The sequence below is a fragment of the Aethalodelphis obliquidens genome, unplaced genomic scaffold, assembly GCF_003676395.1.
Source record: "Aethalodelphis obliquidens isolate GAN/ISIS:26980383/991018 unplaced genomic scaffold, ASM367639v1 scaffold69, whole genome shotgun sequence".
Classification (NCBI taxonomy): Eukaryota; Metazoa; Chordata; class Mammalia; order Artiodactyla; family Delphinidae; genus Aethalodelphis; species Aethalodelphis obliquidens.
In genome coordinates, this window is record NW_020838013.1 from 2,586,072 (window position 1) to 2,607,169 (window position 21,098).

Here is a 21,098-nt window from a genome sequence, read left to right on the forward strand (position 1 = left end):
ATGCCCCCACTCCTCCCTCCATTTTCTAAACCCCAGGAAGACAGATCCAGGTGGGGAGGCCAGCAGCTTACAAAGTTGTCTTTATTGGTTTCTTACTGCCTCACAGAGTGTCAGGGTCTATCCCTCCCGGGAATATGGCATTTGAGGAGATAAATATTTATTTTGCTCCCTACTCATCAGTAGGGGGAGGTTTAATAAAAATAGTAATATAATAACAATAATAATGACTGTGATCAATAATAAAATGCCCCTATGATCCCCTAATACACAGGTGGTTGAAGCTTTGAGAAAAATGACCCCCCGCCTTTCTGCGAAGGGCCAGAGTGTGCCTGGAAACCCGTAGGGTGCCCATCTCCCACCAAGCAGCCCTTATAAATACCCCCCCATCCCAACCCTGGCTCGGAGTTATCTTCCTCCTGGACAAATTAGATGACAATGTCAGTTGGCTCGCAGAGCCCCTCCCTCTTCCCACCCCCACCGACTCCCCCCAGACAGAAAGCGCCTGTGCCTGTGCTCTCCCAGCTCCCTCTCCCTCCACCCCCTCCTCTGGCCTCTCTCTTTTCCATCGCTCCTCCTTTATCCTTCTGTCCTTCTCCTCTGGATGGCTTTCACCTCCTTCCAATCACTCTCCCCTCCTCTTGCATTTCCTTTCCTCCCCCTTGCCTCTCTCACCTCCTTCACCAACATCCTCTCCCTCCTTCTCTACCTCTTCCTCTGGATTAGAGCCTGTCTTTCCTGCCCTGACCCTGAGCAGAGACTGGGATATGCCCCAACTCAACCTCCTTGGGGGCTAGAGAGTCCACAGCCACGACCCCAGACTGCTCCCAGGAACCCGGCCCCTCTCTGTCCCTCTTCTGGACTCTTGATCACAAGACTCCGGGGGCCTGGCCCTGGAAGCGACAGCTTTGGCAAAATCACCCCCGGACACTGGCGCAGAGGGGCCCCCAGGGCAGAAGGGGGCCATCCTATCCCCCATGGCTAGCACAGGCTGGGGCTGGGAGCAGAGTGAAGGGCAGGATGAGGGCTGGGAGTCAGATCCCGCCCCGGCCCTGTCCTAGCAACCCAGGCCATGGCTGCCCAGGCCAGGCCTGCCCTGAGTCCGAATTTCCACACGTTCCGGACCGGCCGGAATATGGCGTTCCTCAAGCTCTTTGCTCTCTCGCATCTCTCGGTCCTGGGATTGGGGGTTGGGCCCCGCCGGAGGGTGTCAAGGGGAGCTCTCAGATTCAGGGGCCAGGGGGAGGCTCCGGGGCCGTTCTGAGACCTGGAGTGGAAACAGAAGGAAGTCAGGGTAGAAGGAGGAAGGCAGGAGACTTCCCTGGTGGCACAGTGGTTACGACTCCGCCTGCCAATGCAGGGGACACGGGTTCGAGCCCTGGTCCGGGAAGATCCTACATGCCGCGGAGCAACTAAGCTCGTGCACCACAACTAATGAGCCCGCGAGCCACAACTACTGAGCCCGTTCGCCACAACTACTGAAGCCCGTACGCCTAGAGCCCGCGCTCCGCCACAAGGGAAGCCACCGCAGTGAGAAGCCCGCGCACCACAACGAAGAGTAGCCCCCGCTCGCCACAACTAGAGAAAGCCTGCACGCAGCAACGAACACCCAACGCAGCCAAAAATAAATAAATAAATTTATAAAAAAAAAAAAAAAGAAAGAAAGAGGAAGCAGGACTCTTCCCTCACCAGGTCAGTGCCTCCCAGAGGCTTCCCCAGGACACATCCCTTGCTGCAGCAGGGTCATCGGAGGAGGTCAGATGAGAGGTGGGGTAGGGGTACGTGAGAAGAGCCTGAGGAAATCCTACTGAACTCTGGAGCCCAAACCAAAGCCCCTTTGTTCATTCACTCCATTCTACATTCAATCAACGAATAGGCTTTACTCCAAGCAGAAGACAAACTTGACCCCCACAATCAAGGAACCCAGATGAAAATCACAGCACAGCAGGATCAACAGTTAGGAGGTGGAGGGAGGAGGGCGGCAGTGACCACGTGACCAGGCAGCCAAGTGGTCTCTGGAGAAGATGACAGTGGTGCAGAGCCTTGAAGATGGCCTGGCCCTTAATCACGTGGACGACAGGAAAGGGTATTTCAAGAGAAGCAGGGGAGACAGCAGGGGTGAGGGCTTGGAGGTGTGAAAGAACATGGTGGTCCCAGGGCTCTGAGTGGCTTGGTGCGGCTGCAGTGGGGGCGGCAGTTGGAGACGTGGCTGGAGGGGGAGTGGGAGCCTTCCCAAGTCCTTAGATCTTCCTGGTCCGCAGCCAGAGTGGATTGCTCCCTCCTCTGACCTCTCGCCCACAGGAGTTCCTAGAGCGGGAAATCCCTAGCAGTCCAGCGGCTAGGACTCTGCACTCTCACTGCTGAGGGCCTGGGTTCAATCTCTGGCCGGGGAACTAAGATCCCGCAAGCCAAGTGGCGTGGCCAAAAAAAAAAATCCAAGAGCTCCCCTGCTGTGGTGCTCTCCCCTTGTGCCAGGTACCTCCTACAGGTCTCATAACAATAACCTCATTTAACAGGCGAGGCAAGCTCAGGGAGGCTGGGCACCTCGCCCGGGGCCACACTGCTGGTACAGTCAGAGCCAAGACAGTCAGACCTCGGCTGACCTACCTCCAGGCCCCTGCTGGGACCCACTAAGGGGCGAGACAGGGGAGAGTCAGCATCTCTTAGCATCCAAGGCAGGGATGGGCTCAGCTTGTTCTCTGGCCTCAGGTCCCAGCACGAAACAGAAATGCCTGCCTTTCAACGGGGAAAGGGAGAGCCCCCACTGGCTCACCTGTATCAGGGAGGCCACGGGGCTCAGAGATCCCTGGGGGCAGGACACCGACTCGCTGGACAGAGACGTCCAAGGCTTCCTCTTCACTGCTCCAGGAGCAGGATGAGCAAGGGGACAAAAATCCAGGGTCAGGTTTGAAGGGTCCAAAGGGGATGGAAACACGGGGGAGGGATGCAGAGGTAGTGGAGGCTGTGAGGCTGTCCTTACTGTGGTCCGCGTCTCCAGCGAGGCCGTCACTGACCATGGAAGCTGGGCGCCGCGGGGCCTCGGAGAAGCTGTGCGGCCGCTGCAGGCCAGAGCTGCGGGCACCTTGGCCCTTCTCTTCCGGAGCCTGTTGGGGACAGGGTGGAAGGCTGGAACCAGGTCAAATGAACTGCGTACGGCCTGGACGCCCTGAGGTCCCGGGTCCCATGTAAGCAGAGGCCGGTGATTGGCTCAGCCTCACCAGGGAGGCTTGGGATTGGCTCCAGAGGACTCACACTCACCGGGGGCAGGTCCCTGGCGCTGGGCCTTCCGTCTGCAGGGCCCACGTGCACCAGGTGGTTGAAGTTGGTGGGGGTTGAGATGAGCTTGGAGCGCACAAAAGGGTCCTTCAGCATCTCCCTACAGGGGGAAGGGGTGAAGGGAGGGAGGCGGCGAAGGTGACACCTTCCTGCCCTCTCCGGGACAGCGAGGTTCGTGCTTCGTCCCGCCCCCAAGAGTAGGAGGTCCCGCCCAGCCACCGCAACACGCACGCGCACCTGCGCTGCTGCTGCAGCTGCTCCTCCGACACGCGGAAGAAGAAGCGGCGCTTGCTCTTGGTGCGGAACAGCTGGCGCCGGCTGTTGTCGGTGAGGTTGGGGATGTCGAACTCGTCCTTATCTGCAGGAGCAGCAGAGAGCTGGGCGGTGCTCACAAGATCCCATGGCGCCAGTCAACTGGTGCTCAGGGTCACACCCCTTCCTCCCACCCCCACTCTCCCTCACCTGCCAGCAGGTTCCTGAGGTAGGTCAGGCGGACCTTCTCGGTGCCAAAGAGGAACAGGGAGCCCTCTGGGTTCAGGGGTCGCACCTGAGGCAACAGGCACAGAGGTCACGCCATACTACCCGACCACACCCCAGTCCAGCCCCAGGGATCTGAGCGGGCCCTCACCTTCTTGAGTGGCACCGTCTGGACCCATTCTGCTTTCCTCACATCAAACACATCGATGGCGTTCTCGCTCAGCACTGTCAGGTAGGGGGCTGCGTAACCTGTAGAGTGGGAAACTGTGCTGTGCAGCCCCAGGCAAGTGAGGCACCTCTCTGGGCTTGTTTCCCCCTCCCTATCACAGGGAACACCCTGTGTACCGTCACAGCACCGTAACTTCCACGCCCCACCAAAGGTCCTTCTTCTTCTCCCGGTTGCCCCACCCAACCTCCATAGCAAGTTAGAGATAACGATCAGGGAGCACTCACTCTAGCCACGCCAGCCTAGTTCTAACCATGTTGCACAGTTTTCCTCCTTTAATTCTCAAACAACTCCGGGCAGGTAGTATTATTGCCCCTAACTTAATATGAGGGAACGGAAACCCCAGAGCTAAGTCTCACTCACTGGTGAGTGAGCGCTGGGAATGGGCCCCCAGCAGTCTGGTCCCAACCCACAGGCCTCACCCCCAGACGGGCGATTGTTCATAAAAGGAGTGCTGTCCCTCTCTTCCAGGCTGTAGCCCATCACACCAGCTACCTCTGGACATGTGAGACTCCCCCGCTGCCCTGTCCATTCATTCATTCATTCCTCCAAACTTTCATAGCCTCTGGGGTGCGCTTGCCTGGGCTGGGTACTGGATGTGATGAAGAATTCCAGGCCCCCCACACAAAGAAGGTGCAGAGAGCCAGGGCAGAGGTGTGAACAGAGGTGGGGCAGCAAGAAGGAGCAAAGGACCGATCGTGGGGGGAGGGAGGGAGTGTGAAAGCTGTAACGATAGTGACAGCAATCATGGGGGTCATCTCTGGAGGGCCTACCAGCTCTAGGCCCTGAGCTGCCACTGGGGCTGGACTCGGTTAAGAGTTTGCCAGGTACGGAAAGGAGAGTACTTCAGGCAGGGGAAGATGATCCCGTGCAAGCCACCGAGGGTGTGGTCGGGCAGGAGGACACACACTGGCCTCCGAATCCAAGCTCAGGAGTTTGGGCAGGGCCCTGTCTTCCTCCAACGCGTGGGCTACACCGCAGGTGTCAGGCCCCACCCAGCCTGGCCCTCCAAAGGCCTCACCCCAACCCGTGGGCACTGCTGGCCACAGCAGCTCTTGGATGCGAGACTTGCGGCCGGCGCTGTCCACATAGACCCCGGCGGTGGTGAAGAGCAGCAGGAACTCACTGAGACTGAGCTCCACGGCGCCCAGGGCCTCACCCAGGCCCCCGCGGGATGGGGGCAGCTCCTCAGGCACCAGACCGGCTCCCAGCGCTAAGGGCGCAGCCTCGTTGAGCAGCGGGTAGAGGGTGAAGGCGCCAGCTGCGCCCACGCACAGCCGGTCACCCAGCAGCCCCAGGCTCTGCACAGGTGCTGGTGCCTGCAGCTCGCGGATGCGGCGCTGCCAGGGCCCCGGGCCTGGACCCAGTTGGTAGCAGAGCACCTGGCGCTTGACTGCAACACAGAGCACGGGGGTGCGGGCCTGCAGGATGCGCCCGGCTGCCAGGGCCTGGCAGCCTCGGGACTCGGGGATCTTGGCTCCTGATGCCTCCATGTTCTCCAGCTCGGCCAGGGCAAAGAGGCGCACGCTGGGGCCGCGGCCGCACAGCACGACCAGAAGGCCCGCAGTGGGGCTCACGGCCAGCCGCTGCACCCGCCGGCACTCACCCACCTGGAAGATGTCTGTGGGGTTGGCGAGGGAGAGTGTCACCGGCAGGTCGGTGAGGAGCGGGTGGGTGCCCAGCCTCCTCTGTCCCCCGGGGCTGACGCGCACCCACGCCCGCCCTGGCCCAGCCTGGTAGGTACCGTTGCTGTGCAGGTGGATCACAAACAGTCCCTCCTCAGTGCCCAGAGCAAGCCGTTTCTGGTCTGGTGGAGGGAGGGAGGGAGAGGGTCAGGGGTCCAAAGGCCCATCCAGAGGCAGGAGACTGGGCAGGCTGCCTGCCCTTGCTAAGCTTAGGTTTCTCCTGAGGACACTGTCCCTGCATCACTGGACCCTTCTGTCCCAGAGTCTGGACTGGCTCTAATAGGGAAGGGCCACGGGGACAGGAGTCAGGGTGAGAGGCCCCCCACCCTGAGCTGTGGGATTTGGGGTAAGTCATGTCACCTCTCGGAGCCTTGGTTTCCCCTTACGTAAAACGGGGATAATAGTGGTTAACCTTTCTCACACAGCTGCTGTGAGGCTGTGGAGAGATGAAGCAGTGCAGGGTGAGTGTTAAGCTCACAGCAATCCCTGCTCGACAAATGCCGTCGTCCCCCGGCTCCAGACTGACACAGGGGACCTGGAGGACGCGGGCAGTGGCTCCTGTAGCCCCCGTCCTGAGGGGTTGCAGGGAGAGGTCCCAGCCCGCCGGGGCAGGGCCGCTTCGGGGCCTGGCTGCCGGGGGAGGCCAGGGAGGCTCCTCTCCTGTTCCCCAGCTGTCCGATACGGAGGCCCCACGGTGCACCAGGCTCCTGGCTGAACACAGCAGCCCCAAAGGAGACAGTGTGAGGCTCCCCCATGGTCACCTGGCTGCTGGTAAGGGTCAGGAGCGGAACCCTCCTTTATCTCTTCCTAAAGCCTCTGCTCTTTTCGCTCACTTGAGATTCTTTTAGAAAAAGCAGAAAGGAGGGCGCAGAGAAATGGAGTGGCAGAAGCCAGGCTCCCAACCCTCGGCCCAGGTCCCTCATCACACAGCTGTGCCCAGAGGAGAGGCGAGGAGGACACGTGCAGGAGAGTCCACAGCTCAGGGCTGCAGGGACCGGGCAGTGACAGCGGCCCTAGTGACCGTGGCAGCCCGGGACTCCTCCCCCGAGCCTGCCTGGGCGACGCCCCCTCTGCGTGAGGCTCACCGATGATGGCGGCACAGAGCGCGTGGGACAGCAGCGGCAGCCCGTTGTCGTAGGCCTCCTTGAGCGTGTACACCGGCCGGGGCCTGGGCCGTGCGTCCAGCAGCAGCTGCTGCAGCTCGCCCAGCACCTGCAGCCAGCGTTCCCGCTCACCCTCGCTCTCCGCCAACAGCAGCACGGTGCACGTGGCGGGCGGCACCGTCAGCTGGGAGGCCGTCACCTGCGGGCGGGGACCCAGGCTGGGGGGCAGAGGGCCAAGAGCCAGCCATCCTTCCTCCAGGGGCTGATGCTTATTAGCACTGGCCTCGGCTTGCCCGGGGCAGTGCTAGGTGCTGTCTTGCAGCAGGTGATAAGCCAGGTGGGCTGGTCAGACAAGCATGGGGACGACTCCTCCAGAGCCGTGGGACCAGTGCCATCGGAGGGGAAGGATGGGGCATCGTGAGACCACAGGGTGGGGCCCCCTCACCCAGGCTAAGCAGTGAAAGACGACTTCCCAGAGGAAGACACATTTCTGCCGGAGCCTGGGGGATGAGTGGAGTGACCTGGAGTGCTTGAGGTGGGGGAGGGGCAGGGAGCTGGTAGGGTCAGAGATGTGGGGCCTCAAGGCTACGGTTAGGAGCACGCTGAGGGCGATGGGAAGCCGCAGAAGCGTCCTAAACGCGGCAGGACACAACCAGCTTCATATATGGAAAACTGCACTGCAGGATGAAGTGTAGCTACACGGACCAGAGCGGAAGCCACTGTAGCCATCCGTGTGGAGGCGAGGGGGCGAGAGGAAGGGGGCAGCCATGGAGATGGAGAAAAGTGGCTGCAGTGGGGACAGCACAGAGGCAGACAGGGGTCTGGTCCATCACCCTCCCCCGCCACCCCGAACTCACCCTAAAGATGCGGGGCAGGTCCCTGGATTGGGCGTGGATAACATCCCAGGCCAGGACAGGCGTGGCCGAGAACTGGGGGTCCCTGGGAGGTTCATGGAGCAGGTCAGTGGTCGCATGGCCCCGGCTGCCCCCTTGACCCACACATCCCCTGCCCCAAACTACCACCTGGCACCCACCTCAGATCCAGTGCCTGCAGGAGGGCCCCGCTGGCCGGGCTGAGCCTCGGGTCTGGGGCATCAAACAGCAGCAGGCGCGAGTCACTGAGGGCGGCAAACACTCGCTGCCAGCCCCGCCGGACGCCCGAGGGCCGTGGCACCTGCGGGAGAGCAGGCGTGGGAGGGCCTGCCAGGGCCCAGCCACCCACGCCCGTCTTCCTCCTCCCCCAGCGCGGGCTCACCGACAAGAAGCCCTCGTAGGCGGTGCCCGTGCCCGTTTCAGGGTGCACTCCCAGGGCCGTGTGGAGGAGGTCAGGGGGCACGGGGCAGGGTGGGGCCTGTGGGGCACAAGTCGAGTGACAGAAGTAGCCGCAAGCTGTGGGGAAAGCGGGAGCCGACGGGTGGTGTGAGGTGGGGTGCGGACAGCCCGGACCCAGGACCCTGGGCACTCCCAGCCCCAGCTCCCCTCGGCCTGGCACGGATTCCCCGTAAAATGAGAAAAGAGAAAGGAAGCGGAGCAGTGGGGAATGCTGACCGGGAGGCGCCAGTGGCCTGGGCTGAAACTGCCCGGGTGTGGCAGGCTTGGGGCCACTTCCGTTCCCTCCACCTAGGGGCTGTGGCGGGCGCGTGGGAGGCTGGTGTGCAGGGGGGTAAAGTGGGTGAGGGTCTCACCGTCACAGCCCAGGCCCTGGCGGCCCAGGCCCAGCATCAGCGAGGTGCAGCGGAGACACTTGGTGGGGGATGGGAAGCTCCGGGGGCGCAGCGTGTGTGAGCCAGGCTGGGGAGGGGGACACGCACATTACCCATGCCTGATCCTGGCCTCCGAGGGCCTCGCACCGCCCCGCGCCCTGCCACCGTCACCAACCCGGCCACCCTGAGGTTCGTGCAAGACCAGTGCATTTGGGCCAGGTGGCAGTGTGAACTCTGAGCCCCAGCGAGCCTGTGGTCGTACTCAAAACTCATTGCCCATTTTTGGATTGGGTTGTTTGTTTTTTTGTTATTGAGCTGCATGAGCTGCTTATAAATTTTGGAGATTAATCCTCTGTCAGTTGCTTCATTTGCAAATATTTTCTCCCATTCTGAGGGTTGTCTTTTGGTCTTGTTTATGGTTTCCTTTGCTGTGCAAAAGCTTTTAAGCTTCATCAGGTCCTATTTGTTTATTTTTGTTTTTATTTCCGTTTCTCTAGGAGGTGGGTCAGAAAGGATCTTGCTGTGATTTATGTCATAGAGTGTTCTGCCTATGTTTTCCTCTAAGAGTTTGATAGAAGACCTGAATAGACATTTCTCCAAAGAAGATATACAGACTGCCAACAAACACATGAAAGAATGCTCAACATCATTAATCATTAGAGAAATGCAAATCAAAACTACAATGAGATATCATCTCACACCAGTCAGAATGGCCATCATCAAAAAATCTAGAAACAATAAATGCTGGAGAGGGTGTGGAGAAAAGGGAACCCTCTTGCACTGTTGGTGGGAATGTAAATTGATACAGCCACTATGGAGAACAGTATGGAGGTTCCTTAAAAAACCACAAATAGAACTACCATACGACCCAGCAATCCCACTACTGGGCATATACCCTGAGAAAATCATAATTCAAAAAGAGTCATGTACCAAAATGTTCATTGCAGCTCTATTTACAATAGCCCGGAGATGGAAACAACCTAAGTGTCCATCATCGGATGAATGGATAAAGAAGATGTGGCACATATATACAATGGAATATTACTCAGCCATAATAAGAAACGAAATTGAGCTATTAGTAATGAGGTGGATAGACCTAGAGTCTGTCATACAGAGTGAAGTAAGTCAGAAAGAGAAAAACAAATACCGTATGCTAACACATATATATGGAATTTAAGAAAAAAAAATGTCATGAAGAACCTAGGGGTAAGACAGGAATAAAGACACAGACCTACTAGAGAATGGACTTGAGGATATGGGGAGGGGGAAGGGTAAGCTGTGACAAAGTGAGAGAGTGGCATGGACATTATATATACACAACCAAATGTAAGGTAGGTAGCTAGTGGGAAGCAGCCGCATAGCACAGGGAGATCAGCTCGGAGCTTTGTGACCACCTGGAGGGGTGGGATAGGGAGGGTGGGAGGGAGGGAGACGCAAGAGGGAAGAGATATGGGAACATACGTATATGTATAACTGATTCACTTTGTTATAAAGCAGAAACTAACACACCATTGTAAAGCAATCATACTCCAATAAAGATGTAAAAAAAAAAACAAACTCATTGCCACCACCGCCAGCCCCACTGCAGTCTGCCAGCCAGAACGCACGTGGGGGGAACCCAAGCGGGTCCTTGGAAACCTGGCAGAATGGCTTGGTGCCCCCGCTCCGCCCCGCCGGGCACTGACCTTTGCAGGAGGACCTTCTACCGCCTGTGTGGTAGCAGCAGGCGTTCTGGGGAACACACCCTGCAGGGGAGGGTGAGCAAACAGGTGAGCCATGCACAGGCAGGGGGTGGGGCCCAGGCCCCCCAACTGCGGGTCTCCTGTCGGTCCTCACCCCCAGGCGCAGGCTGCGGCGGCCCTCTGGCCTCAGCTCGGGCTCCAGCCCAGGCTTCAGGGCCTCTCCTGAGACACTGGGGTCCTTGGTGGAATCCTTCTGGGGAATGGGATGGGGGCAGAGTCAAGGTCCCTGTGTCCTCCCCTGGGACTCTGCCCCAGCCAGCCCCGCAACCGTTCTTACCTCTGAGCTCCGGAAGGACAGGAAGGGAATCAGGGAGTTTGAGGGCTTGGTGTCTGCAAACAGAGGGCATGGGTCACTGGGACCAGGGACTCCACCCTAACACTTGTCACTGAGGAAACCAGGGGCCAGGGCGGGGTCCTCAGTTTCCACCTCAGTAAAGTGGGGAAATGACCACAGGCCGGGAAGTGTCGGGGGGCTGGCATACAGCAGGTGCTCAGTAAGTGCTAGCTAACAGATAGTGGGTTAGGCAGCAGAGTCTGGAACAAACTCTTGTCTCCACAGCCCGGCCAGGCTGTCGTGGGACTCCCTTGGTGACCTGGAGCAGAGGACTTGCTCTAGGACAAGGCATGCAGACGGCCACTCACCCCCCGGCCCATGGGCCCGCAGCTCCTCCCGGAGGGTAGCCAGCTCCTGCTGCAGGCCCTGGTTGTGCCTCTCGACCTCCTGCAGACGGCTGGGGAGAACCAGGCAAGAGCTCGCCACAGGCCTCCGCGTGGGTCCTGGGCCCCTCGCAGTGCCTGCCCGTGGTCTCACCTCTCAGCCCGCAGCTGGGCCTCCTGCACCTGCGTCAGCCGCTCCTGCAGGCCCTGCTTGGCCCGTATCTCGGCCTCCAGTGCTGACTGCAGCTCCAGCCTGGCCGACGCCTCCATCTTCTGCAGCCGCCGTGCCTTCCACTGGTGATCCTGGTGGCCAGGGGGAATCAACGTGAGATGCCCCGAGGGCCTGGCTACCTCAGCGGCCCTCTCCCACCACACCACCTGGCCAGGCTCAAAGCCCCAGCTCTGCCCCTGACCCAGTGTGAGTTTAGGCAAGTCCCTGATCTTCTGTGAGCTAGCGTCCCTACCCGTGGAGTGCGGCTCCTGGCACCCCTCCCCCTGGGTGTCCCTGGGGCTCACCAGCGGCCGGGCAGGGAGAGTCTGGGTGCCCACGTTCCGCAAGGACTCCAGCTCCTCGGCCATCTTGGTGGCCAGCGCCTGCAGGTAGCCTCTTGACACCTTCTCATCATTCACCCTGATTGGGAAGGGGGCTCAGGGTCAGGGGCTGCGCCCTCAGCCCAGCCTGGGCCCAGCCCCCGCCCTCAGCCCCGGGGCACCCACCAGCTGAGGATGTCGGCAATCTGGGCCTCCCAGTTGCTCTCCGTCTCCCGCTGCGCGCCCTCCAGTCTCTGCTTGCTCTGCTGCTCCCGTTCCAGCTCCTCCACCAGCTAGGGGCCCGGTAGGAAGGAGGGCTCAGCCCCCAGGGGCCCCAGTGCCCCTGAGGCCCACCTGTGTCCACCCTCGCTCACCCACTATGGCTGGCCCGCAGCCCTGGCAGCTCTGCCCACCCGGCCTGCCGGCTCCCCGCCTCTGTCCCACCTCCTGCCTGTCTCTCCGGCCCTCTGCCCGCCCTGCTCACCCGCTGCTGCTCCCGGCTCAGCTGCTGGTTCTCCTCCTGCAGCCGGCACAGAGCCTCCTCCTTCCCACGCGGCCTGCGGGCGAGGAGGACGACTCCGTGACTCCCAGCTCGGGCCCTCGCCCTGTCCCCTGCCCCGGCTGCCCAGCTCACCCGTGGCCGCGGGCCTGCTCCAGCTGCACACGCAGGGCAGCCACCTCCTGCCTCAGCTGTGCTTCCTGAGGCCTGCTGCCCTCAGGCAATCCTGTGCCGTTGGTCTCAGAGGCAGTGTGGATGGTCTGCAGGGCATGGAGAGGGGTCAGGGCAGGGGCCTGAGAAGCCATGGCCCACCCTACCCCTGGGGCCTGGCCCTGAGGACCCTGAGCGGGGCCAGGCCAAGAGAAGTACCGCTTGGCGGGGGGAAGGCACCACCTTGATCTGGGGAGGCTCCTTCTCCAGGCTTCGCTCCTGCCGTCTCTGCAGCTGCATCACCTCCTGGCTCAGGGCGGCCACCTGGGCCTGCAGCTGGGATGGGAGCAGAGGCAGTCAGTGCTGACCTTGTCCACCCCAACTCTTTTTTTTTATTTTTGGCCGCTCCTCGCGGCATGTGGGCTCTTAGTTCCCCGACCAGGGATCAAACCCGCGCCCCCTGCAGTGGAAGCGCGGAGTCTTAACCACTGGACCGCCAGGGAAGTCCCCGTCCACCCCAACTCTTGGCCTTGCTCCAGACTCTCAGGCTCTGCCGACTGCAGCAGGAGTGGAGGCGTTGGACCCTTGCCCACCCTACCTGTTCCCTCGCTCAGGTCTCGGCCAGCCACAGAGGGGGTGCAAAGGCACTTGGTGTTCCCGGCACCCCGAACCGAGCTCCCCAGCCTTCCTCCAGCCACACCAGAGGTCCTGGGGGCAGGGCCCTGTTGCTGTCCCCGCCCCCCATCACTCACCTCCCTCTGGGCATCCCAGGCTTCCTCCAGCTGGGAGCTCAGGGCCTGGGTCTCGCTGGCCATGGCCACCTCTCTCTCCTGGGCCTCCTGCAGCTTCCGGAGCAGCTCCTCCTGCCACCCCTGGGCCCTGCACAGCTCCTGCTCCTGCGCCCGCAGCCCCGCCCGCACCTCGACCAGCTCCTGGGGTCCAGGTGGCGGTGGGGAGGGCAAGGCCTGGAGTCAGTGCACAGACCTCCTTAGCCTCGAACTCCGGGCCACTCAGCCACCTCCCCAAGCCCTACCTGGAGGAGCTGGTCTCTCTCCTGCTGCATGTCACTGTCCTGGCCTGGGCTACCAGCCGGGCGTCCGTCCACCTTGCTGTCCCTCAGCGTCTCTGCCGGGAATTGTCACTGAGACCCGCACATGCTGAGAGCCCAGCCTCAGCCAGGAACTCTATGTGCAGTATCTCACGGAACCCTCACCCCAGCCTGGCCCATTTTCTACATGCAGACTCAAGAGAGTTTAAGATACTTCCCTAAGATCACACAGCACGTACGTACAGAGCAGGGGCAGGACTGGAACCCAGGTTGGACTCCGGTGTGCTGGGAAAATAGCTCGGCCCCCAAGGTGAGGGTAGAGGGGAAAGAGACGGGGTGCTGGGGGGTACCTGACAGCCTGTCCTGCAGAGTCTGCACTTCCTTCCGTAGCTGCTCCAGTTCCCGAGGGTCTGAGGGGGTCGGCAGAGCCTCTGTGTTGGGGGGCACCCGCAGGTGAGGAGCTCGTTCTGCAGCGGCAGCCCCCGGGGCAGACCCACCCTGCCCAGCCCAGCCGGCTCCCCCGTACCTTGGAGCTTCCGGCTCAGCTCCACCTTCTCCTGCTCCAAACAGCGGAGCTTCCGCTCCAGGGCAGCCAACTGCTCAGAAGTGCTCTCAGGGCCCAGACTGGGGAGAGCAGGGCAAGAGTTGGCAGAGAACCGCCCCCCAGCCTCCTCCACTTTTCTGCATCCAAACATTCATTCACCTAAGAAACACCCGCTATGCACCAGCTCTGTACCCAAGTCTGGGCTCTGTGCTGGGAATAAAAACAATCAAGACCAGACCCTGCCCTTAGGAGGCTCCAGGCTGTTAGTGTGGGCAGCAGCCCAGAGCAGTGGTTCCAGGGTCCCCGGGCCCTGGTTCAAGCCCCAGCCCTGGCCCTTAGAAGCTGTGTGACCTTGAACATATCAGAATCTCAGTTTTCTCACAGGAAAATGCAGGTGATGCTAGGGGCTCTTCCAAGGGCGGTCAAGAGGACTCAGTGATAAGGGCCCAGGGGACCCCACGCCCAGCACACAGTGAGCGCTCCACGAGTGAGGGTCAGATGCATCCACATCTGCTTACACGTTGCAACTCCCACTCCCCCAGGACCTCGCTGCAGTCTCAGACCAGCCCCACAAATGGAACTGGGCTGAGAGCATCCTGCCCATTTTATAGGGGTACAAAGTGAGGCTCGGGGAGTGGTCCTAGGCCTCTGGCTCCAAGTCCAGTACTCGCCCAGCCAGCCGTGGAGGGTCCTGTGAGGGCCAGATGCTGGGGCAGGACCCATAGGAGGCATAGCCCCACCAGGACCTTGAGGGCATGGGGGACTGTCCGGCTGAGGGCTCGAGCACACTTCCCGAGCACCTGTCTCAGGCGGATACCAGGTGGGCCACTTGGTTACTTTCCCAGGGTCCTGATGGGCTACGCTCCTGGTGTTCTCCAGGCCAGCAGACCCCAGCTTCCCACAAGGTGTGTGAGGACTAGACTCACCTGCCTGAGGTGTAGGTGAAACCCACAAATGGCAGGTGGTGGCCTAAGAAGGTCCCGTGGGAGGGTGGCGGCAGGGTCCCCTGCAGAAGGAGGAGAAGGAAAGGTACAGCTCTGTACCTGTAACAGGTACAGCTCCAGGCGGAGGCTCGAGACCCAGGAGACCCCCTGGGACTGAGTGCCGACCTCCTCCTGCTCAGGTGGGAACCTAGAGGGATAACACAGCCCCCCCCACCCGCAAAAAACTACAACTCCCATAAGTCTTTGAGGTTCCGGCCTCCCAGGTGCTGCTGGGAGTTTTCTTTCTTACCTGATTTCTGATTAACAAGATGACACTTGTGGTCAAAGGACCTTCACTTGGCACAACCCACCTTAGTGCAGGTGAACCAGCCCAGGTGAACCATAACTCCCACGAGTCTCTGGGGTCTGAAGGCCTCATCCCCAGCCCACCAACTGCTTTGGGAAACTTCGCGGTGCGGGGGAGGGTCCCACAGCCACTGAGATTCAAGGCAGTTTCCCCACTGCTGTGGGCCCCTCCACTCACCGGATGGTTGAGGGTGTCGTCATCCACGTCGAAGTTGGAGGTGTCCATGGGCCCGCGAAGCTCGGGGATGTAGGGGGCAGTGCTAGTCGCCAGCCGCTCCCAGTCTATGCCTTCGAAGAAGGGGTGGTTCCGGAAGTCGTCCAGCCCTCCGTGGCCCAGACGCTCCTCCTGGCGGCACAGCAGCTGGCGGATCAGGTCTTGGGCACTGGCCGGCACATCGGGCACATCTGGGGGGAACTGCAGGTGGTCCTGCAGGCCCGGGGGAGGGGTGCAGGTGAGTATCCAGAATCCCACCCTTGCCTCCGGGCATCTCCAACCTCTCAGACTCAGGAGTCCCGCTGCCTTCCCAGAACCCCAGGGCCTGGTGGCCAGACCTCATGGTTCATGATCTTGCCGTAGGTTTCCACCAGGGATTCCGCGTAGAAGGGCGTCTCCCCAAAGAGCAGCTCGTAGGCACAGACCCCCAGGGACCACCAGTCACACTGTGGGCCGTAGTGGCCCCTGCCCTCCTCCATGGCCTGCAGGATCTCAGGGGAGATGTAGTCGGGCGTCCCCACTGCCACCGACGAATCCACCTGTGGGTGGTGGTGTTAATGACGCCATGACCATGGCCTCAGGCTCGGCCCCTCACCATGGCCTTGGGTCTGGGCCTAGCACCCCAACTCCCTAGGGCTTGGCTGGCATGGTGCCCACACCTGGGCCCCAGGCCTAGCCCCTCCTTCCCCTGGGAGTCTGATGCCACCTGCACTAGGCCTGGTGACTCCTGCTCTCCTGGGAGTTCTCCCAGCCAGGTTCTCCTCTGTCCCCATCTAGGGCGGGGTCCCTTACCATGCCACTGTTGTTGAGCCGTAGGCAGGAGCCAAAGTCGGCCAAGCGGATGTGCCCATTCATGTCCAGCAGGACATTGTCTGGCTTGACGTCCCTGGGGGAGGACAGGGAGAGTGAGGGGCTTGATCTGTGCATGTGGATGTGCATTTAGGCACATGCCTGGGTGTGCGAGTGTGTGTATGCTCGCACGTGTTCCTGCATCCACATGTGAGCAGTGTGCCCACGTGTGTGGGGGGGAAGGATGGTGGCCAGGCCTCCTGGCTCCCAAGAAGGAAGCTGGTTAAGTTGGGGAGAGGGACCCATAGGACGACCCTTGGAGGCAGCTGAGCGTACCATGGGGGACACAGGAGTCAGACTCCCCCAGTGCAACCCACGGCTCGGCCACCCATTGGCTGAGTCACCGTGAGCCAGGTGCTTATCTGTGCTAAGCCCTGACTACCTCATCTGGAAAATGGAATGATAGCAGCTCCCATCACACAAGGTTTTGGGTGTGAGAATTCAAAGGTTCTGTGCATATGAAGCACCCAGCACAGCGCTTGGCACTTATGGGTCAGCTGCCCCCAGAGCTGTCAACAGGGACTGAAAGTGCAGCAGGGGCTTTGGGGACCCTACCTGTGGACGTAGCCCAGCTGATGCAGCGAGTGGATGGCCAGCACCATCTCGGCCAGGTAGAACTGGGCCAGCTCAGGCGGGAGACGGTCCTCAAAGCGGCTCAGCAGAGTGAGGAGGTCCCCCCCAGCGTAGTAGTCCATCACCAGGTACTAGAAGGTGGTGGGCAGGGGGCAAGAATCAGATGGCGGGGGGGCACCTGCCCCAGGGACCCATCTCCCACCTGCCTCACAGGGGTTCCACAGGGTTCTGGGAAGGCAAGGCTGTGTCTCCCAGAAGCTCTGGGGCAGCCAGCTCCCAGCCAAACCTCAGGCAGGAGGCTCTAGGCCTGAGCTGGTGGGGAGTGGAAGCCTTTTCGTCCCAGTAGGAGGGTCTCTCTCTTCCTGGATCAGTGCTTCTGGCCAAAAGCCTTCTCCTTTGTCCCTAGGTAACCCCCCTCCAGCTTTGCTGAGCATCCTCACCAGGTACTCCTCATCCTGGAAGGCGTAATGCAGAGCGGTCACCCAGCGGCTGTCCCCCTTCACCAGAACGTCCCGCTCCTCCCGGAAACAGGCCGTCTGCAACAGTTTTGGGGCACAGGGGGTAAGGGAGGAGGGTGGGATCGGAGCCCAGGAACCCCACCTTGCCAGCTCAGGGGATGGAGAAAGAGTCAGTTAAGTCTAGGAATGTGGATCAAGGTCACCTGTGTGAGCCTGAGCCTGTGCTTTATGGCTCTGGGCCTCAGTGTTATCATAAAGAAAATGGGGGGACTTCCCTGGTGGCACAGTGGCTAAGAATCCGCCTGCTTATGCAAGGCATACGGGTTCGAGCCCTGGTCCGGGAAGATCCCACATGCCGTGGAGCGACTAAGCTCATGCGTCACAACTACTGAGCCTGCGCTCTGGAGCCCACGAGCCACAGCTACTGAAGCCCACATGCCTAGAGCCCATGCTCCACAACAAGAGAAGTCACTGCAACGAGAAGCCTGCGCACTGCAACGAGGAGTAGCCCCTGTTTGCCGCAACCAGAGAAAGCCCACGCGCAGCAATAAAGACCCAACGCAGGCAAATAAAAAAAAAGGGACAAAAATGGGAACAATTCTGCTTGTTCTAAGAAAGGCTTATTGTGTGGAAGGGATAGGAAGAATACGCGCTGCTGGGGGTGGATCCCCCTCCATGTTCAGCAGCCATGCCCGGCCGCTTCCCCTGCAGGTCTCGGAGGCCTGTAGCCACCCAGAGTTCCCCCAGACGCAACACTGACCTCGGCCCTCTTCAGCATCTCCCACTTGTGCAGCATTTTCATGGCAAAAATCTGGCCACTGTCCCTCTGCCTCACCACAGCGACCTGAGGCCACAGAGAGCACTGGGGTCAGTCCAGCCTGGGTGCAAACGCCCTCCTACCCACTACCCCAAGGCCCTTTGCTCACCTCCCCGAAGGCCCCTCGGCCGATCACCTTCAAGATCTCAAAGTCATCTCTCTGCAGCTGCAGCTCTTTCACCTTTGCTATGAAGGGACTGACTGAGGGCACACAAAGTGGGGCTCAGAGAGCCTGCAGGGAGGCTCTCTCTCACCTGCAGCTCCCACAAGGCCAGGGCGGGGATGACCTCCCCAGGGATGGCCTGTGGCCAAGGGGTTGACAGGAGCTGCAGCCCATTCAGCCACGATCAGGAAGCGTGGAAGGTGGGGTCCTGGCTTGGCTGACTACCTGGCCCCCCGGAATCCATGGTTCCCTGGACCCCTGTCCCCAGATTCCAGGTGGCCTCTATCCCAGGGGCTGATGGGATTTGTAGTTCTCCCCAGCCTGGGGGCTGACCATGGCTGGCCAGGTCACCCTGGAATGATGGAGATACCATTCCCACCCCCAGCTCACAGTTCTTGGCCCTTTAGCAGGACCAGGCCAGGGCCTGTCTTGGGAAACTGGACCAGCAACATTCCTTGTCCCCAGAGAGGCTTCTCTGTCACTGAGGAGCTGTGGGTCCCTCTGTAGGCACAGAGGTACCTGGCTGGAGTGAGGCCTGGGGCGGCCCCGGAGGACAGGTAGGGCATGGTTCTACGGGGCTCTGGGCGGGCCAGCTCTGTGCTCCCCGTGTGGGGCCTCCTCAGGCCAGAGGCACAGTGAGGTCTGCCCAGGTTCTCACAAGACTCAAAAACGGGCCAAAACACCTTCCCCTGGCGCCCGACGCTGGCACCTGAGGGTGTGAGTGCTCAGGATCTCCTCCAGGCCTGACCAGCCCTACGACTCTGAGCCCTGCCTCGCTCTCTGGACCTGCATCTGGCCACGAACCTCCTCCTTAGAGTCCCTGACACTCCCAGGAGGGACATGTCCAGCCACTCCCCGGCCCTTCTAGGCCTGGAGGAGCCCCAGGCCTGTGGGAGGTGAGGGGGCGCAGCAGGGGTTGGGGGCAGCTACAGTCTGGCTCCTTGCCTCAGTTTCCCCCTGCCAGCAGGTAAACTCCCTGCCAGCTGGGCAGGTCTGTGGTTGGGACAGAGAGCTGCTCCACAGGTTTATCAGGCAGAACCCCCCCAGCATGGGTGGTGTGGAAACCTCATTACAGAAATTAATTGTCTTTTTCCTGGGTCCATGTGGGCAGCTGGGGAGGAGCAGCTGCAGGTCTGCAAGGGGGAACCCGAGGTGAGGGTGGCTACCCACCAGCCAGACAGGGGCCAAAGCCTGGGGCCTAAAGCCAGGAGGACCCAGGCCCCAGGACAGGCTGCCCAGTCCCCTTGCCATGCTGCACAGATGGGGGCTCTGGGCAGGAGCAGGGACAAGTTGAGGCAGGAGCAGAGTGAGTCACCGCTGAGTTACCTGGGGAGATGTCAACAGACAGGCCCCCACGCTGGGGTCCAGGGCAGAGGTGCCAGAGGCAGGCAGGGAGGAGCACACGTGTGTGTGGGCATCACAGGGGGTGATGACAACACAGACACACACACATAAGGTGCAGGAGTACCGGGGAGACAGGTGGGCAGCAGAGGCAGGGGCCCTCTGACTGCCCTCACGCTAGAGGAAAGGGCTGGCACTGGGCCCAACTCACTGGCATGTCTCACAGGCCCCTAACCGTGCCAGGTTGGGCCTCGTGCTGGCCCAGGTCTCAGGAGTGCCAGGAATGCTAGTCGCCCACTGGGCAAACACTCGCCTCACCCCGCCCTCCAAGCCAGGCCCCCCTGTCCTTCCCCCATGGCCTGGACAGGCGTGACCAGGGAGCCCTTGAGGTGGCACCAGTGCCCACACTGGATTCAGGGTCATCCCAGGCCAGCCACTCCCAGTGACTCAGATGAGTCAATGCCAGGAAGGGGTGCAGACCCACCTCCATCCAGCCCCCTGCCCCAGCCCTGGGGAGCAGCCCTCAGGAGGCCTGGGCAGCCGCTTGCGCACAGAGGGTCTGAGGTTGGTTCCTGTGTCGTCTTGGGTGGTCTGGTGTGCAGGGAAATGGCAGTGTGGGGTGCGGTGGGCAGGGGATGCCTGCAAGTGTGCACTACCTATGGATCTGTGAGCGGAAGGAGACAAGTGCGTATCAGATCCAGTGTGGGTGCGGGGGTCGGCAGGGTTCCTTGGGTCTCTCCAGGAGCTGCACGTGTCTCAGTGTGTCTGTGGAATGTGGGAGCCAGAGAAAGCATGTTTATCAGTGGGTCACATGCACAGGGGTCTCCGTGTGAGAGGCTGTGTTCTCACAGGTCATGAGATGACTCCGTGTGGAGCGTGTACTGTGTACATGTGTCTGGGGTCTACCCCTGGGGCCAAGTTTCTGTGTGTGTGAGTGAGATGTGTGTGGTGCACTCGTGCCAGGTTCTGGGAGTGGGAACAAGTGTGTGTGTGAATCTGAATAAGGGTAAAGTGTGTAGGTGACTGAGAGGGCCGGGGTCTGGTGGCATGTATCAGGGCCAGTGCGGGTCGTCTGGGAAGGGGAGAAACCTGTGGGAGTGCGGCTCCCCGCGGGAGGGTCTGTGGGCGTGGAGCACGGAGGGAGAGGCTCCTGGCGCGGTGTCCCTCGGGCAACCCCCCCACGGTCCCTCCCGGGCCACTCACCCCAGCTCAGGAACTGCGCCACGTTGCGCTCCCGCCGCAGGGGGGCGCTGCTGAGCTCTTGGTGCAGCCCCAGAAGCAGATCCAGGAGGCCGTCGAGCCCCGGGCCGCCGCCGGCCTCGCCCCGCGCCAGCCGCTCCAACGCGCGCAACCGCCGCTCCATGGCTGCGGCCGGAGTCTAGAGTCGAGCCGCCCGCATGCCTGCCCGTCGGTCCGTCCGTCTGTCGGTCCGCGCGTCCTCCCCCCACCCTCCCGCCCTCCCCGCTGTCACCTTTCTCCGGAGCCGCCTGCCCGCCCTCACCTGGGCGCCGCGCCCCACCCTCCGCCCCGCCCCCCGACGGACGGGCAGGTGTGCGCCGGCCAATGGGAGACGCGACTGGAGGTGAAGGTGGGAGGGCGGAGGCGCGCGGGGGCGGGCCCAACTCCCGGCCAGGAAGTGGGGGGGCGGGCCCCGAAGAGTAACTCCTGGGCGGGGCGGAGCAAGGAAGGCGGGGAGGGTTAGGGGTAGGGGGGATGGGGGTGTGGGGGGGTGGGGATGGGGAGAGGGGGCGGGGTGG

General features: G+C 61.3%; 1 protein-coding gene across 9 annotated transcripts; it reads right to left on the reverse strand.

Moving 5' to 3' along the window:
• Positions 1-63: 63 nt before the first annotated feature.
• On the reverse strand, positions 64-20,797 carry CDC42BPG (CDC42 binding protein kinase gamma). Of its 9 annotated transcripts, none has more exons than XM_027090430.1 (37): positions 20,545-20,797; positions 17,947-18,038; positions 17,781-17,864; positions 17,003-17,098; positions 16,545-16,693; positions 15,933-16,026; positions 15,479-15,679; positions 15,105-15,353; positions 14,564-14,643; positions 13,620-13,717; positions 13,444-13,524; positions 13,079-13,170; positions 12,798-13,010; positions 12,289-12,381; positions 12,031-12,155; positions 11,881-11,953; positions 11,583-11,689; positions 11,382-11,496; positions 11,020-11,168; positions 10,851-10,939; positions 10,486-10,538; positions 10,303-10,398; positions 10,152-10,211; positions 8,449-8,554; positions 8,019-8,152; positions 7,798-7,937; positions 7,622-7,703; positions 6,747-6,963; positions 5,721-5,783; positions 4,998-5,597; positions 3,902-3,999; positions 3,736-3,820; positions 3,511-3,631; positions 3,256-3,373; positions 2,978-3,101; positions 2,771-2,859; positions 64-1,264 (listed from the first exon to the last, which is right to left on the reverse strand). In XM_027090430.1, the coding sequence occupies exons 1-37, from the start codon at positions 20,702-20,704 to the stop codon at positions 1,208-1,210; spliced, it is 4,683 nt and encodes a 1,560-aa protein (XP_026946231.1). In that variant the 5' UTR covers positions 20,705-20,797; the 3' UTR covers positions 64-1,207. The 9 variants fall into 9 exon arrangements, with proteins under 9 accessions (XP_026946231.1, XP_026946235.1, XP_026946229.1 ...); XM_027090434.1 differs by lacking the exon at positions 2,771-2,859 and adding an exon at positions 2,605-2,733 and having other exon boundaries at positions 10,303-10,401; XM_027090428.1 differs by having other exon boundaries at positions 10,303-10,401.
• Positions 20,798-21,098: the final 301 nt, after the last annotated feature.

What these genes read in the sequence shown, in the direction of transcription:
- CDC42BPG (XM_027090428.1), bottom strand. Translation starts at nt 20,704, where the DNA reads ATGGAGCGGCGGTTGCGCGCGTTGGAGCGGCTGGCGCGGGGCGAGGCC. An exon ending in TCCAGGATGAGGAGTACCTG is followed by an intron (nt 16,694 to 17,002) that starts GTGAGGATGCTC and finishes ACCACCTTCTAG; the next exon opens with TACCTGGTGATGGACTACTA. An exon ending in TGAGCCGGGAGCAGCAGCGG is followed by an intron (nt 11,690 to 11,880) that starts GTGAGCAGGGCG and finishes CCGGGCCCCTAG; the next exon opens with CTGGTGGAGGAGCTGGAACG.